We start from the raw sequence: 12595 nt of genomic DNA, 5'->3' as shown, positions 1-12595 counted from the left end.
GATATTTGTGGAAAATATGAATATAGTGATTGTATTCTTCAGTACTGGTACAAATGACGGCATTGAGTCTGAGGAGTTCACTTTGATATTTTATGTAAAATATGTTTGTGTTCAGTGTATGGCGTCAGTTCTGTTTCCAAGTATTGAGACAATGGTGCAATTGAGACTAGTTTGCATCGCACTTAAATGAATTTGTATTTTCTAGTTTGCATCGCACTTAAATGAATTTGTATTTTCTAGTTTGCATCGCACTTAAATGAATTTGTATTTTCTAGTTTGCATCGCACTTAAATGAATTTGTATTTTCTAGTTTGCATCGCACTTAAATGAATTTGTATTTTCTAGTTCGCATCGCACTTAAATGAATTTGTATTTTCTAGTTCGCATCGCACTTAAATGAATTTGTATTTTCAATTTCTGGTATCAATGCAACACTAGTAGTGTCCAATTTAAAATATCGCAGATGTTGCACAAATCTAAAGTCAGCCCTGTAACATTTTTCTTAGGTAAGTAGTAACTATGTTTTACAACTGCAAAATGGGGTCATTTTATCATTTGCTTCCTGCTAAGACTCTCTCCCAAGTCTGGAACCAACTTCTGGCCTTCCAGCCTCAACCTTCGTCCCTGATCTGTGCAGGACTGAGGTTTGTCAGGCAAAGGCTGACATCAGCTCAGCTTAGTTTTCTTGGTGTACGATGGACCAAATTTCCTGAGCTCTGAAATATCTTCTGTGTTTTAATCGAGGATCATAATCATTGCTTTTGTCATTAAACTTTTAGGTTTCTGGTTGCTGCCCCTAGACCTGGGTTTTGGCGGCTTTGGTGAGCTAGCATCAAAGGTGCCTCTGCACCTCGCTGTTTTCTGTGGTGGAGTGTGTGTGCCTGTGCAGTTCATGTCCAGAATTGCCTCTGTGGTTATGTGAGGAAACAATTCCTATGGCATGTGTTACTTGAAACATCTCAGTGCTTTCTCCTTTGCTCCACTCCTTCCTTTCCATGGGTCAGAAATCTGTTTGCAGAGCTGATTTTGAGGTGGCGGGGGGGTGGGATTCCCTGGTCTTGTATCTCTTAACTCTTCGTTCTTTCTGTAGATGCGCTTTCCTTTATACATTGCAAGAAACCTGAATTTTCAGTGCTTTGTTATGAATCATGCAGCTGGAGTAAAGGAATTCCTCAGGGTGAAGAGTTCACGGGTAAGAAAGTGCATCAGTACAGTTGTTCAGCTACATATCTGAAAAACAATAACATAGAGGTGCTACTACTACCAATAATAAGGTTTCTTCTGGGGGAAGAGAGAGGTCAACAAATTCAGCTTTGTATTTTCTAAGTAACTTGGAGAGTTGGGTGGCACCTCATATGAAGAGAATTTTTTTTTTCACCTGGGAAGAATGACAGTATCCTTAAAGCATGTTCAAAGTAATGCATAATGTAAGTAATACTTTGTAAGTGCTACTGCTCAAATTGTGCATTTGCTGGAGATTACTGAGCTTTTTAGAAAGCCTCCCTTGATGCCTAGCTGCACTGTGAGAAGGGTGTGAGGGTTGGAACCAGTTCTCACCCATGGAGGCTTTAAAGAAGTTGGAAAACAAGTTTTCTTGAGTTAAATTGTAACTATAGTATTAGGTGGCTGCCTCTGGCTAGGCTTTCCTTGTGGGGAGTTTTACTCGAACATCAGCAACACAGTGATTGTACTTCTCCGGGGGGTTCAAAGGGGCTGTTTATTTTGCAGAAGTAAGGGTGTCCTCTGGCAATTTCTCTTCAGCTCTGCTGCAGTGGTCTTACTACCTGCACCCCCCCCCCCCCCCCCCCCCCCCCCAATATCCCTTTACTGTGTCACGAGGAAATGTCAATTTATGGTTAATTATTAATGGTGGTGAGGCCAGGAACGGCCTGTACTTCTCGAGGTTGTTACTGTCTGCCAAATTGATCGTGTTTGTGAATTTGCCTAGAACCGCTTGAGAAGGCTGGAGACGTAATTTTAAGAATCTAGTAAAGAGTATTGTTACGGTTAGGTGAACATTAGCAAGATGTTACCAGAGGTGCTGCGTTTCACTGAGCAATGTCTGCATGGTTCTCTGTTCAGTTTCTGTAGAGAGAAGCTTGGTGAGGGGAGAGGGAACAAACTGTGAAGAGCCTCCTGTTTATTGTCATACTTTGTGAAAATGTATTTATTTATTTAAATAAATAAACAATTCCGTTAAAATGTATTTACATCATTACTTTGTTCGTACTTTCTTCAGAAGCACAGAGTTCAGTCTTAACTCTGATCGATATTCACACATTTTGTATAATTTAATGTTTAATAAGCCAAGTGTAGACTTCCCGGTTCTCACTGCTTCAAACTTAAGAGCCGAGAAGACTAATTTCCTTTAAAGGTGGCCTATCTAGAGGTAATAATACTTGGTAGGTGTCTCGAGACAGGCTTTCTTTTCTACATCCCCTGCAGTATTCATTAGCAGTGTCTGGCACGTGAGGTGGCGTGCAGCAACCTCAGTATGGGAGCAAAGCGCTTGAGCTGGAGAACTCTGGAACCAAGCTCAGCTTCTATGTGCCACTGCATTGGAGTGAAGTAATGATGGTCATCTTGCACTTGGGGAAGGAGAAGAGGGCTTTAAAAATATGTGTAGAAGGAATGGACAGACTTCTCTGAGATTAAAACTGAAAATGAATTCTGAAGCTGTCATTGGTCACCTGGGGATTGTGCTTTTCAGTCCATCTTCTGAAGGTTTTGTTTACTCTGCTTTGGTTTGCATCCTGGAGTGGTCCTGTGGTGCACACATTTTGGTTTTGAATTTAAATTAAATTTAATTGGAAGATGTGCACCAACTGCTTGTGAGTATTCAGGCTCAAGTAACCTCCCTGAAATGAGCACAAAATGAGATTTTTCTTTCCTTTAGCAGCAGCTGATTTGCTCTACACATCCTTCTCTTACTGTGTTGCTGGATTTGTTAATGTAGATATAGTCTGACAAGCTTCAGTTGGTGTGAGGAAGCAAGAGTAGTCTCGATAAGAAGTGTGCAGAAAGATGTATAAGGTCAGTGAAATGATTTGTGACAAGAGGGGGAAAAGAAAGATCCACTCTGTGGAAGGTGAAAATGTGCCATCTATTCTTTTACCAGAAAACCTGCTTAAAAAAAAAAACCCCAAGAAACCTCTGCATACAGTCACTCTTTACTCTTTCCAGTGTACCTATCAATAGGATTATACTGTAATCTGGATCCCCAAAATAGTAAAAAAAACCCCCAAAACAACAAAAAAACCCTTAAAAACAAACCCCAGCAAAAAAACTGCAAACCCCCACCAACCACAAAAAAACCCCCAAACCAACAAAAAAGCCCCCACAACATGGCAGTGCTGTTACAGGAGAGGGTGTTGTGGTATTTTCCCTTTCTCTTCAAGGTTTGTTGTGTAGTTCTTCTGTCTGGGTGGGGGGAAATCAATTCCATTAATAAACTTAGTTTCCTAAGGCAAAGGCCTACAGCAGCTGGTTGTAGTGGATAGTTATATGCTGTTCTGGTGTATTTCATGGAATATATGTTAATGTATAGTAGAGAGTGCACTTCTGTCTGCAATGTCTTGTGGGCACTGTGTATGACTGCATGACAGAGGTCTTTAAGCAGTCTCTGGTGTAGGATGCTGCAGGATTTTAATGTGCCCATTTCACAGGAATACCTTGTTCACTGGTTATATGAAGACACTGTAGCTTCTTCAAATGGGATTGCATCCTGAAGTATATGTTTAAAAAAAAGACAAAACAATGGGGGTAAAGAAGGTGTTTAGGGGAAGGTAAGAAATTAGATGCTCAGACAAGAACTCTAAGATCATATTTACTTTTCTGGAGTAAAATTTGACTTTTTTAGTTCAGTCTGTTATGGTTGTTCTCCCAGAGTATGTAATCTAATTTATTTGGTGCTTAAATATTTTTTTTTTTTTTTTCTTGGGGTTGCTAAAAATGTTCTCGTAATAACTCAATAAACACTTTTATCTGAGAACAGAGCTGTTACTGTGGTCAGAGCTCAGGGTAATGGAGTTAACCCTGTAAGAATCACACAACCCCCCAAAAATGATAGTCTAGTTTTTCTCATTCAATATATTAAAAAAAATGTGACTGTGTGCTTCCAGTCCTTCTGGACGGGTTTGAATAGCATGAGCTACAGAAAATTTGGACCTTTTTGAAGGCCAGTTGTCTCAAAAGGCTGAGGTTAGGATTTGAGTGGTCCTCTGGCTGTGCTAGAGGACTGTCCTCCCCCTGTTTTCTGCCCCCTGCCCCAGGTGGCTGTCCTGTCTTCAGAAAACCTCCTTAATTGCAGTGTAGATTTATCACTGATTTTTCAAAGTAATTGTCTTGATTTCACGCCATCAGCTTTGGCAACATGCTTGCACGGGCAAATACCTTCTCCAGAAGTTAAACCAAGCAAGACGTTCGCTGCTTGGTTATAGCAGATCCAGGGTGAACGGGCCTGCTGGGGTTGCTGCAGCTCAGCAAGGCTCTGGCCTGTGGGTCAGGCGTCCGGGCTCCTTCCCGCTGGGCAGCGCAGCTTTGGCTGCTCATGCTGGACCTGTTTCTGCCCAGGAGCTTAGCAGTGCAGTCGTGCTCCTGGGTCCTTGGCATTTAGATTTGTCTCTGAGTCATGGAGGCGATTTTAGGCATTGGAACTCTCCTGTCAGCAAACTGTGGGATAACACAGTAGCATTACCTTGACAAGAGGGACAATTTCTTTACTTTTGAGGTGTAAAAGTTTTCTGAGGTTGAATGTTTCACTTTTCTCATGCACATGCATGTGAAAGAGGTGTAAGTGGGGCTTCTGGTGAAAAAGGAAGCCAAGTTTTTTTTTTTTTTTTAGCAGCAACCTTGAAAAGATTTTAAGAAAAAAAAATTAGTTTGAGACTTTAGTGTCTTTGGAGTGAATGTGGCAAATGTGATATTTGACTTGTCCCAGAAGAATGGGAGGAATGGTAAGCTGCTGACAGAAGGTATGGTTTGGTCTGAGCTGTGCAGGTGGCACTGGAAGCTCCAAGTAGGCTTGGATGTATGTGTACTCTGGGGCAGTCGGTGAGGGTTGATCTTTGGAGCTCAAAGTAATGTAATCAGGATTAATGATTCATTTAAATATAATTATTATAGAAAAGAGGGTAAGTTCCATAGTCAATAATATGCTTATGCTGTGCACCAGGCACTTTGTAATGGGATATGTTATTTAGGAGAGAATTCAAGAACTTGGAGAATTTTTGCCTGTGTTTTGAGGTTGAGAGTCAGTCTTAAATGCTGTGGAGCAGGAGGCTGGTGACAGTCCCATAATGTTTGGTGGCAAGAGCGCCTAGCTGCCAGCAGTCTCCAGCTTCCTTTATTGTCTGTCTCTGGGCAAACAGCTTTGGAAGGGGAAGGGCTTTGAAGTTTTTGTTCTACTGCTGGGGCAAAAACCATTACAGGATGCTAAACTGAGATGATGGTATGATTATTTTAATCACTCTTAAAATGTTAATTTGCATAAATCAAATCACAGCTTCAGAATAATTATGCCATGCATTTGGTTAGTTTTCGTTTGATCAGAGTCATTGCAATGTCTGGCCCAAGTTTTATGTGAGTGATCTGCAATTTAAATACCTGTTGCCAGAATCTTCATGTGCTTGGTATGAAAAAATGATTTAGTTAAAGTAGTATTGGTATTGAATTAATCTCTGAGAGCTGCTCGGGCTGGTACAAGCCATAAGTTCCCTGAAACCTTGTAGTCATTTACACTGGGGTCCATCCAATGCCTTTTTCTTAGTGTTTAGCATTATGTGACATAAAAGTGTAAGTGTGTTGTTTGACAGGTGTGGAAGGGGACACAGCAGGGTCAGTGCAGAGATGAGAGCTGGAAGGTACAGCATCAGAGAGAGGCGAGGTCTATGCAATTAAAGTGGAATTGAGATTCCTTGTCCTACTTGCAGGCCATGTACCTCTGCCATTGTCCTCCTTCCTCCGACGCTCTGTAGGCACACTCTGCTTCGTGCCCGGTAAAGGGAGGTGGAGCGTGGCCCTGCTTTCTGTAGAGCTAGTGTCCTGAGCTGGGGACAAATTTGGGGAGGCAGCGGGACTAATTCTGTGCTGTCACGTGGGCTGTGCAGAACAGAGCTGCTGTGCTCGGGGGCTTCGCAGTCCGGCAAACTGCCTTCTCTTGTGCAAAATTGTTCTTTGTGACCGATTTCTGAGGTGTGAGTGTTCTTTCTGAGAAGCAGTACAGGTGTAGCCTTTCAAAAATGTGATGGCCTCAAGGAAGGTGGAGTCAATCAGTTGGAAATTTTGATTTCAGCCTTACTGGGTATTCAAAAGTTAAAATTGTCCACAATCTTTTATTCTAACTTCTCTCTTAGCAAGGAAGTAATTGTGTTGTCAGAAAAAATATATATTAAAAATATATATATACAGAATATAGAAAAAAGTATTCTTTTTCTTCCCTTTACTTTCACTTGAAAATAAATTTTCTGTGAGAAATGTGTCCTTGTAAGTTCTTCACAATTATCAGCCCAGTTTTCAGAAATGATCTTGACCAGGGACATATTTTGTAGGTCTATGGAACATGACACTTGGCTAATTTAACAGGTTACTTTAGAGTGCAGGTTTGCTATGGCCAAAGTATGATGCTAATGTTTAGTTTCCAAATCTGAACTGAAGGAGGGGGGAAGAAAATTGGTGCCTCTAGCCCCTACAGCTGTGTCACTGATATGCAAACATCTGCGGTGGGACAGTGTATAACTTAAAGAAAGCACCAGCCTTTCATGAATGGATTAGATTACTGTGCACCTTAATTTCCCCAGAAAGTTGCAATTGTTTATATGAATATACACACACCTCTAAAGTATTTTGGGCCCCATCACATGGCTCGATTGCTTTCCCTTTTATCATGGTGAAATTCTTCGATCTTTCAGTTGTGTCATTTGTCTGTTTCTTCTTAGAAGCCTGGTAGTGCTTACAACGGGTAGGTTGGATACGCTGTGTAACAGGTAGCTTTGACTCAATTAATAGCTTTTAAGTTATTTTAAATCATTATTGATAAATATTTGATTTGATTATTTAACTTATGTTACTGAACTATGGTACTTTTGTATGTAGAAATGCTCGGGGTTTTTAAAGGAAAGCTGAGTTTTTAATAGCACAAAGGTAGTTCTCCCACTTGAAAAATTACATGTAGCGGCCTGCTGCAGATTGTCTCAGTCCTGCCCAGTGCCACCAGCAAAACCAGTGCTGTAACCTGCTGCTGCCACAGTCCTCGTGTGCTGAAGCAGGCGCCCTGGGAAGACATGAGGACCTTGCTATTGGCCATAAGAAATAAATATGAAATAACTTTAGGCTAGCTTTTTTGGAAAATACTCATGTCCTGATTCTTTTTTAGAAGAGGAAGCTGCAGCAAAGCTTGGAAATGTGAATGCAGGATTCTCACTTGCTTTTTCTTTTTCTCTCCCTCTGTAGGTATGGCCTCACAAGTCTTGGTCTATCCACCATATGTTTATCAAACCCAGTCAAGTGCCTTTTGTAGTGTGAAGAAACTCAAACTAGAACCAAGCAGTTGTGTGTACCACGAAAGAACCTACCCACAAATCTATGTGAATGGTAAAAACTTTGGAATTTCTCCCCACAGGGTTAGTGCATACTTTCAGACTAAAAACCCATTTGATAGACCTCGAGGACAGAACTTTTTGTTGCAGTCAAATGCTGTTGCTTTAAAAAATATTGCAGGTGCTACAAAAGTGTTAGCAGCGCGGGCGCAGCAAGCTCAGTTAGAGGCACCTCGGACTGGGACACAAGGAAGCCGATCAGATATCCTGGAAGGAGCCCAGAGATGTGGATTGAAGCGTAAGAGCGAAGAGCTGGATAATCAAAACAGCACGATGCAGATTGTCGACGAACTGTCCATCCTGCCTGCAATGTTGCAAACCAACGTAGGAAACCCAGTGACAGTTGTGACAACGGCTGCAACTTCAAAACAAAGTGGTACAAGCGGAGATGGAGATTACCAGTTAGTACAGCATGAGGTATTGTGCTCTGTGAAAAACACTTACGAGGTTCTTGATTTCCTTGGGCGAGGGACCTTTGGACAAGTGGTGAAGTGCTGGAAAAGAGGGACAAATGAGATTGTGGCAATCAAAATCTTGAAGAATCATCCTTCGTATGCACGCCAAGGACAAATAGAAGTGAGCATATTAGCGAGACTGAGTACTGAAAATGCTGATGAATTTAATTTTGTGAGAGCCTACGAATGCTTTCAGCATCGTAACCATACTTGTCTGGTATTTGAGATGTTGGAACAGAATTTATATGACTTCCTGAAACAAAACAAATTCAGCCCTCTGCAACTGAAAGTAATACGGCCTATTCTGCAACAGGTGGCCACTGCACTGAAAAAACTAAAAAGCCTGGGTTTAATCCATGCTGACCTCAAACCAGAGAACATTATGTTGGTGGATCCTGTTCGGCAGCCTTACCGGGTTAAAGTAATAGATTTTGGGTCTGCCAGCCATGTATCAAAGACTATTTGTTCAACCTATTTACAATCTCGGTATTACAGGTAGGTGTCTTTTACTTTGTTTTTAACTTTTAATAGAACAAGGTTTTAGCATTTATTAAGGTTAATGGCTTAAATAATTACTCTTAATAATTTGGAAAACATAAGGACCATCTAAGAATGAAGGTCATACTAAGATTAATTGATTAATTACCATTTTAAATGTGAATACTTGCTTTGTTTTTGTAGCGTTATTTTTTTCTAGAGGTATGTTTTGTGTTGCTCTCTGAAGTCATCACTTACTGCTATTTTGAGACTTCTGAGGAGACTTTAAAGAAAAATAGGAAAAAAAAGCTTTCACTTGCTTGTTTAAGATGCCTTTCCTGCCTTCCTAACATGATGAGGTTTTTTTTTGTAAGCAGCTGGACAATGTACTAAAGTGCCATATTTTTATATCTTGTTGCCAAAGATTATGTAAATGCCTCTGGTTTTCTCTAGCACTTGTAAATATTTTGCCTAGTTCTTATAAACTCAGTTCTGATTCAGTGCCTTCAGCAGCTGTGGACTTCAGTGAACTTCTGGAGTTAGTGATACCAGGCAGGCATTTAAAGTGATTTTGGTACACGATTGTATTCTGCATTGGCCTCAAAATGAAGGTATATTTCTGATTTTTGTTTTTTATTTCTTTCTTCCTATAGTTATCCAATCTGTGTGACATGTAAAAGCTATTAGGATTTAGCATCTGAGATCATTTGTTTTCTTTATAAGCTGAACTTGTCTTGATTGAAGATCTTTTTCAGTTCTGCTTTGCATCATTGGCAATAGTATGTCCTGGGTATTGCCCATCTCTGCAAGTTCAGTAAAAAGCTGGTAAACTAAGACAATGAGTAATTTGAAGAAAATTTTAAATACTTGACAGCCCATACTGGAAGTGAAAACTTGTGCAGTGCAGTTCTAGGCTTGATGAAATTAGTGATTTGAGTTCATGCCAGAAGGATCTAACTATTATTTGACTGTAGCTTGTAAACAAGAACATTTCATGTACAGTGCTTATGTAAAATATTCTAATTCATCACCTGCATTTCCCCATTACTTAATTACAAACTGCAGCTAAGGGTTTAAAAACTGAACAAAGTTCATCAACAGAAAACTAAATTGGGAAACCATATGGATTGATGCATACCCACATCATAAAAAAATGTGCACGAGAGGAAATAAGAAATGAAGTAACTTGAGAGTTCATTTTGGTGTAATAGCTGCAGTCACTCAAGGTACTTTATTTTTGGGCTCTGGAAGACAAAAATGTGCAAGTCTTGAAAAGGAGGCATGAATTTTGTGAGGTTCTAGACAAGGGCAAATGTCTTGACGTAAGCTGTTCTGTACAAATTCATAATTCAGCAGGTACTCAAGATGCATGGTCTGAGAATAATTCCTTACATCTTTTGTTTTTTTATTTCTTGAAGCAATTGCAGATTATTGTGACCTACTGCCATTTCTCCCTCCTGCCTCCCCAAGAACTGACAAAGGGAGAGGCTGTTGATAGCCAGTCTGGGTGGTCCTATTGTAGTACTTCATTCGCTAGTTTCAAATAGTTTTTTTCCATTTCAGATGGAAATGCCATAGCATTGTTGTGCTTATTCAGTTGCCTACATACAAATTCTAGCTGTAGTTTTGTTTTATTTGGGTTGATGTTCCTTTGCACCTATACTTTATATAGAATTTTGACATGCTTACTAGGCTGAGCAGGTCTGTAGGCTGGCAAGATCAACGTGCAGCTCCTTGGCACCTTGTGTGCATTTTGGATACTTGTATTGCATTACATGCACTAAAGTGTGAGTAAGTGGAGTTCGTTGTGGGTGTACATTGAAAAATACTCATTCTTTTTTTTTTTTCCCCCAAGAATAAGACTCGTGGGTGTGTATGCTTGTCTTGGCTCAATGCTGTTGAATGATATTCATATAGACTCATATAACATCTGCAGCTAAAATTCCCTAGTTACTAAGTTGCAGTTAAGTGCTTTGTAAATATTTAGGCTGATCAGTAGAAGATCATATTCTTTCATCTTGTATAGTTTTATAATCCTTCTATAAAGTAACATTTAAGTCAGTATTTTTTTTGAAAGTAAAAAAGATACAAAAAGAAAAAAGGTTAGGGTCTATCTACTTGAATAGTTTTGGTGTTGTATTTAAGTTAAATATTGGTTGAGATAATTTTGAAAAAAAAAAAAGACACTACAAAATTATTTTCAGCAGAAAGTTTACTTCTGGAAAGGTTTTTAGCATGCTGGATTTCATTGTGGATGCATGGCTTTCTATCCATTGAGTGATGCAAATTAATTTTGTGTAGCTTGGCATGCAGTTTCTCAAACTTTCTTTTATTGCTTTGGAAGCACCTGACTAATGTAAATAATATCAGAAAATAGGGATTTGATCCAAAAGGTCTCAAAATAGATGATACCAGGGAAATTTGAAGAGAAAAGCCTTAAAGAGGAATGAGAAGGGCCTTCAGAGAAGACATTGTATCAATGGAATTTATTTTTCAAGAGATTGTGCTTCTTGTCAATCAAATAAGGGGCTACTTCATAAAATATATCAATACTTAAATGTTTTTTGTATTAGAAAAGGGTGGGAGTGATAGTGCAGGTTTGACTTGTTTGACTATGACATGTTGAAACAAACCCTTTAAAAAAAAAATCAAGCAGCAGTTGGGATACTGAAATTTCTCTTCCCCCCCTACCCCTTGAGCTCAGTGGTGCTATGTGTTTAGGTTATTTAGCAAGAAAACATTCATTTAAATAGATTTTTATTTAAAGCTTTGAGCTAAATTAATCCAGATAGAGTTCAAATTGGAAATGTGTTTAAAAAAATGCTTGATCCCTACAGCACCTCTTTTATTAGTGTGATGCCATCTGTATTCTTGTGTACAATCTTTGAAAATTGTTTCTGTGCTGAGCTGTATGTGTATTGTCATGAGCTTTTCCTGTAACTTTTACCAGTGGGGATCCTTGCATGCCTGGAGATGACAGTGTGTGAGACTTTGCCTCACCAAGTAACAGGCACCACAAGCTACTTTGACGTTTGTATGAATATTTCCTAGGTAAATGTGATGTGAACCTGCCCTTTTCTGATGTGCAAAAGCACTCATTCAGGCTCAAGAATTTAAAGGAAGTTATGAAGAGGAAACATTTTGTTTTAAAATGACTATTTTAGGATCTGAGGTCTTAAAGAAGGATGGAATTAAATGCCCTTAAATGATGGCGTAGGTTGAGAGAGGGAGCAGGGCTGCATCTCCGCAGCACTGGGGTGTCGCTTCTCAACCCTGCGGTGTGGTGCTATCCTGCTCCCGGGGTGATACTGACCCCATCCCTGCCCCTTGTTCTGTGCACCCCGCATCTGCCAGAGTGCCTGTGCCAGCGTGAGGAGGGAGGGAGGTGGCCTTGGGGGAAGGGAGGAACTGTTATTTCTGGCAGCACTGTCAACTTGTGCCATGGTCATTTTCAAGAATAGGATTTACACTTTCTCTGTAGAATGCATATGCTCCCCAGCGTCTGTAGAGGCGTATGTCAAATGCTCAAGAGAAGTCATAAAGAAGTTTTGCAAAAGTGAATAAACAAAAGGGATTATTTCTTGTTTGTGCTTTATTTTTTTTTTGTCACCACTTCTTTTTCTTGTTCACGGGAGTGTCGTGAGCAAATTATCACAAGAATGGAGAACACCACAAAGTCTAAGGTTACGGTGTTTTGAATGGTACTGACAGTATTTTATATTGGCATAAGGAAGTGAGTAATGAATTGGAAAAATAAGTAGTAAGAGAATTAGAACTTAAAGCGGGGAATGTAATACAGCTAGGTGAATGGATAATGGGCTGACTTACCTTAGTCTATAGCAGAAGAGGTGACATAATGATGACTATTGGAGACGTTAGAGTACTTTTGTGTGAGGAGAGATTGTAAAAAAATGAGACTAATTGAATTTTAAAAGGGTGTAGACAAGCAGAAAAATGGAGGCAAACTGGATGGAATGATAATGATTTGATGTTTTCCTGTTTCTGTTTCAGCTTTGTCAAGCAAAGAGAAAGTAGGAAAATGGTTAAAACAAGTATAAAAATACTGAC

The 12595-nt window shown here is 39.7% G+C and overlaps 1 protein-coding gene across 2 annotated transcripts in view; it reads left to right on the top strand.

The window, feature by feature from the left end:
• HIPK3 (homeodomain interacting protein kinase 3) overlaps nt 1-12595 on the top strand; it is a 75654-nt gene that overhangs the window by 9356 nt on the left and 53703 nt on the right. For both annotated transcript variants that reach the window (XM_074884435.1, XM_074884434.1), the window contains exon 2: nt 7450-8545. In XM_074884435.1, the coding sequence (XP_074740536.1) occupies nt 7452-8545 (1094 nt within the window). In that variant the 5' untranslated portion in view covers nt 7450-7451. The remainder of the gene's footprint in view (nt 1-7449; nt 8546-12595) is intronic.

Source organism: Strix uralensis, chromosome 15 (assembly GCF_047716275.1).
Source record: "Strix uralensis isolate ZFMK-TIS-50842 chromosome 15, bStrUra1, whole genome shotgun sequence".
Classification (NCBI taxonomy): domain Eukaryota; kingdom Metazoa; phylum Chordata; class Aves; order Strigiformes; family Strigidae; genus Strix; species Strix uralensis.
Note: the sequence above shows the minus strand (reverse complement) of the source record. Positions and strands in the feature narration are given on the sequence as shown.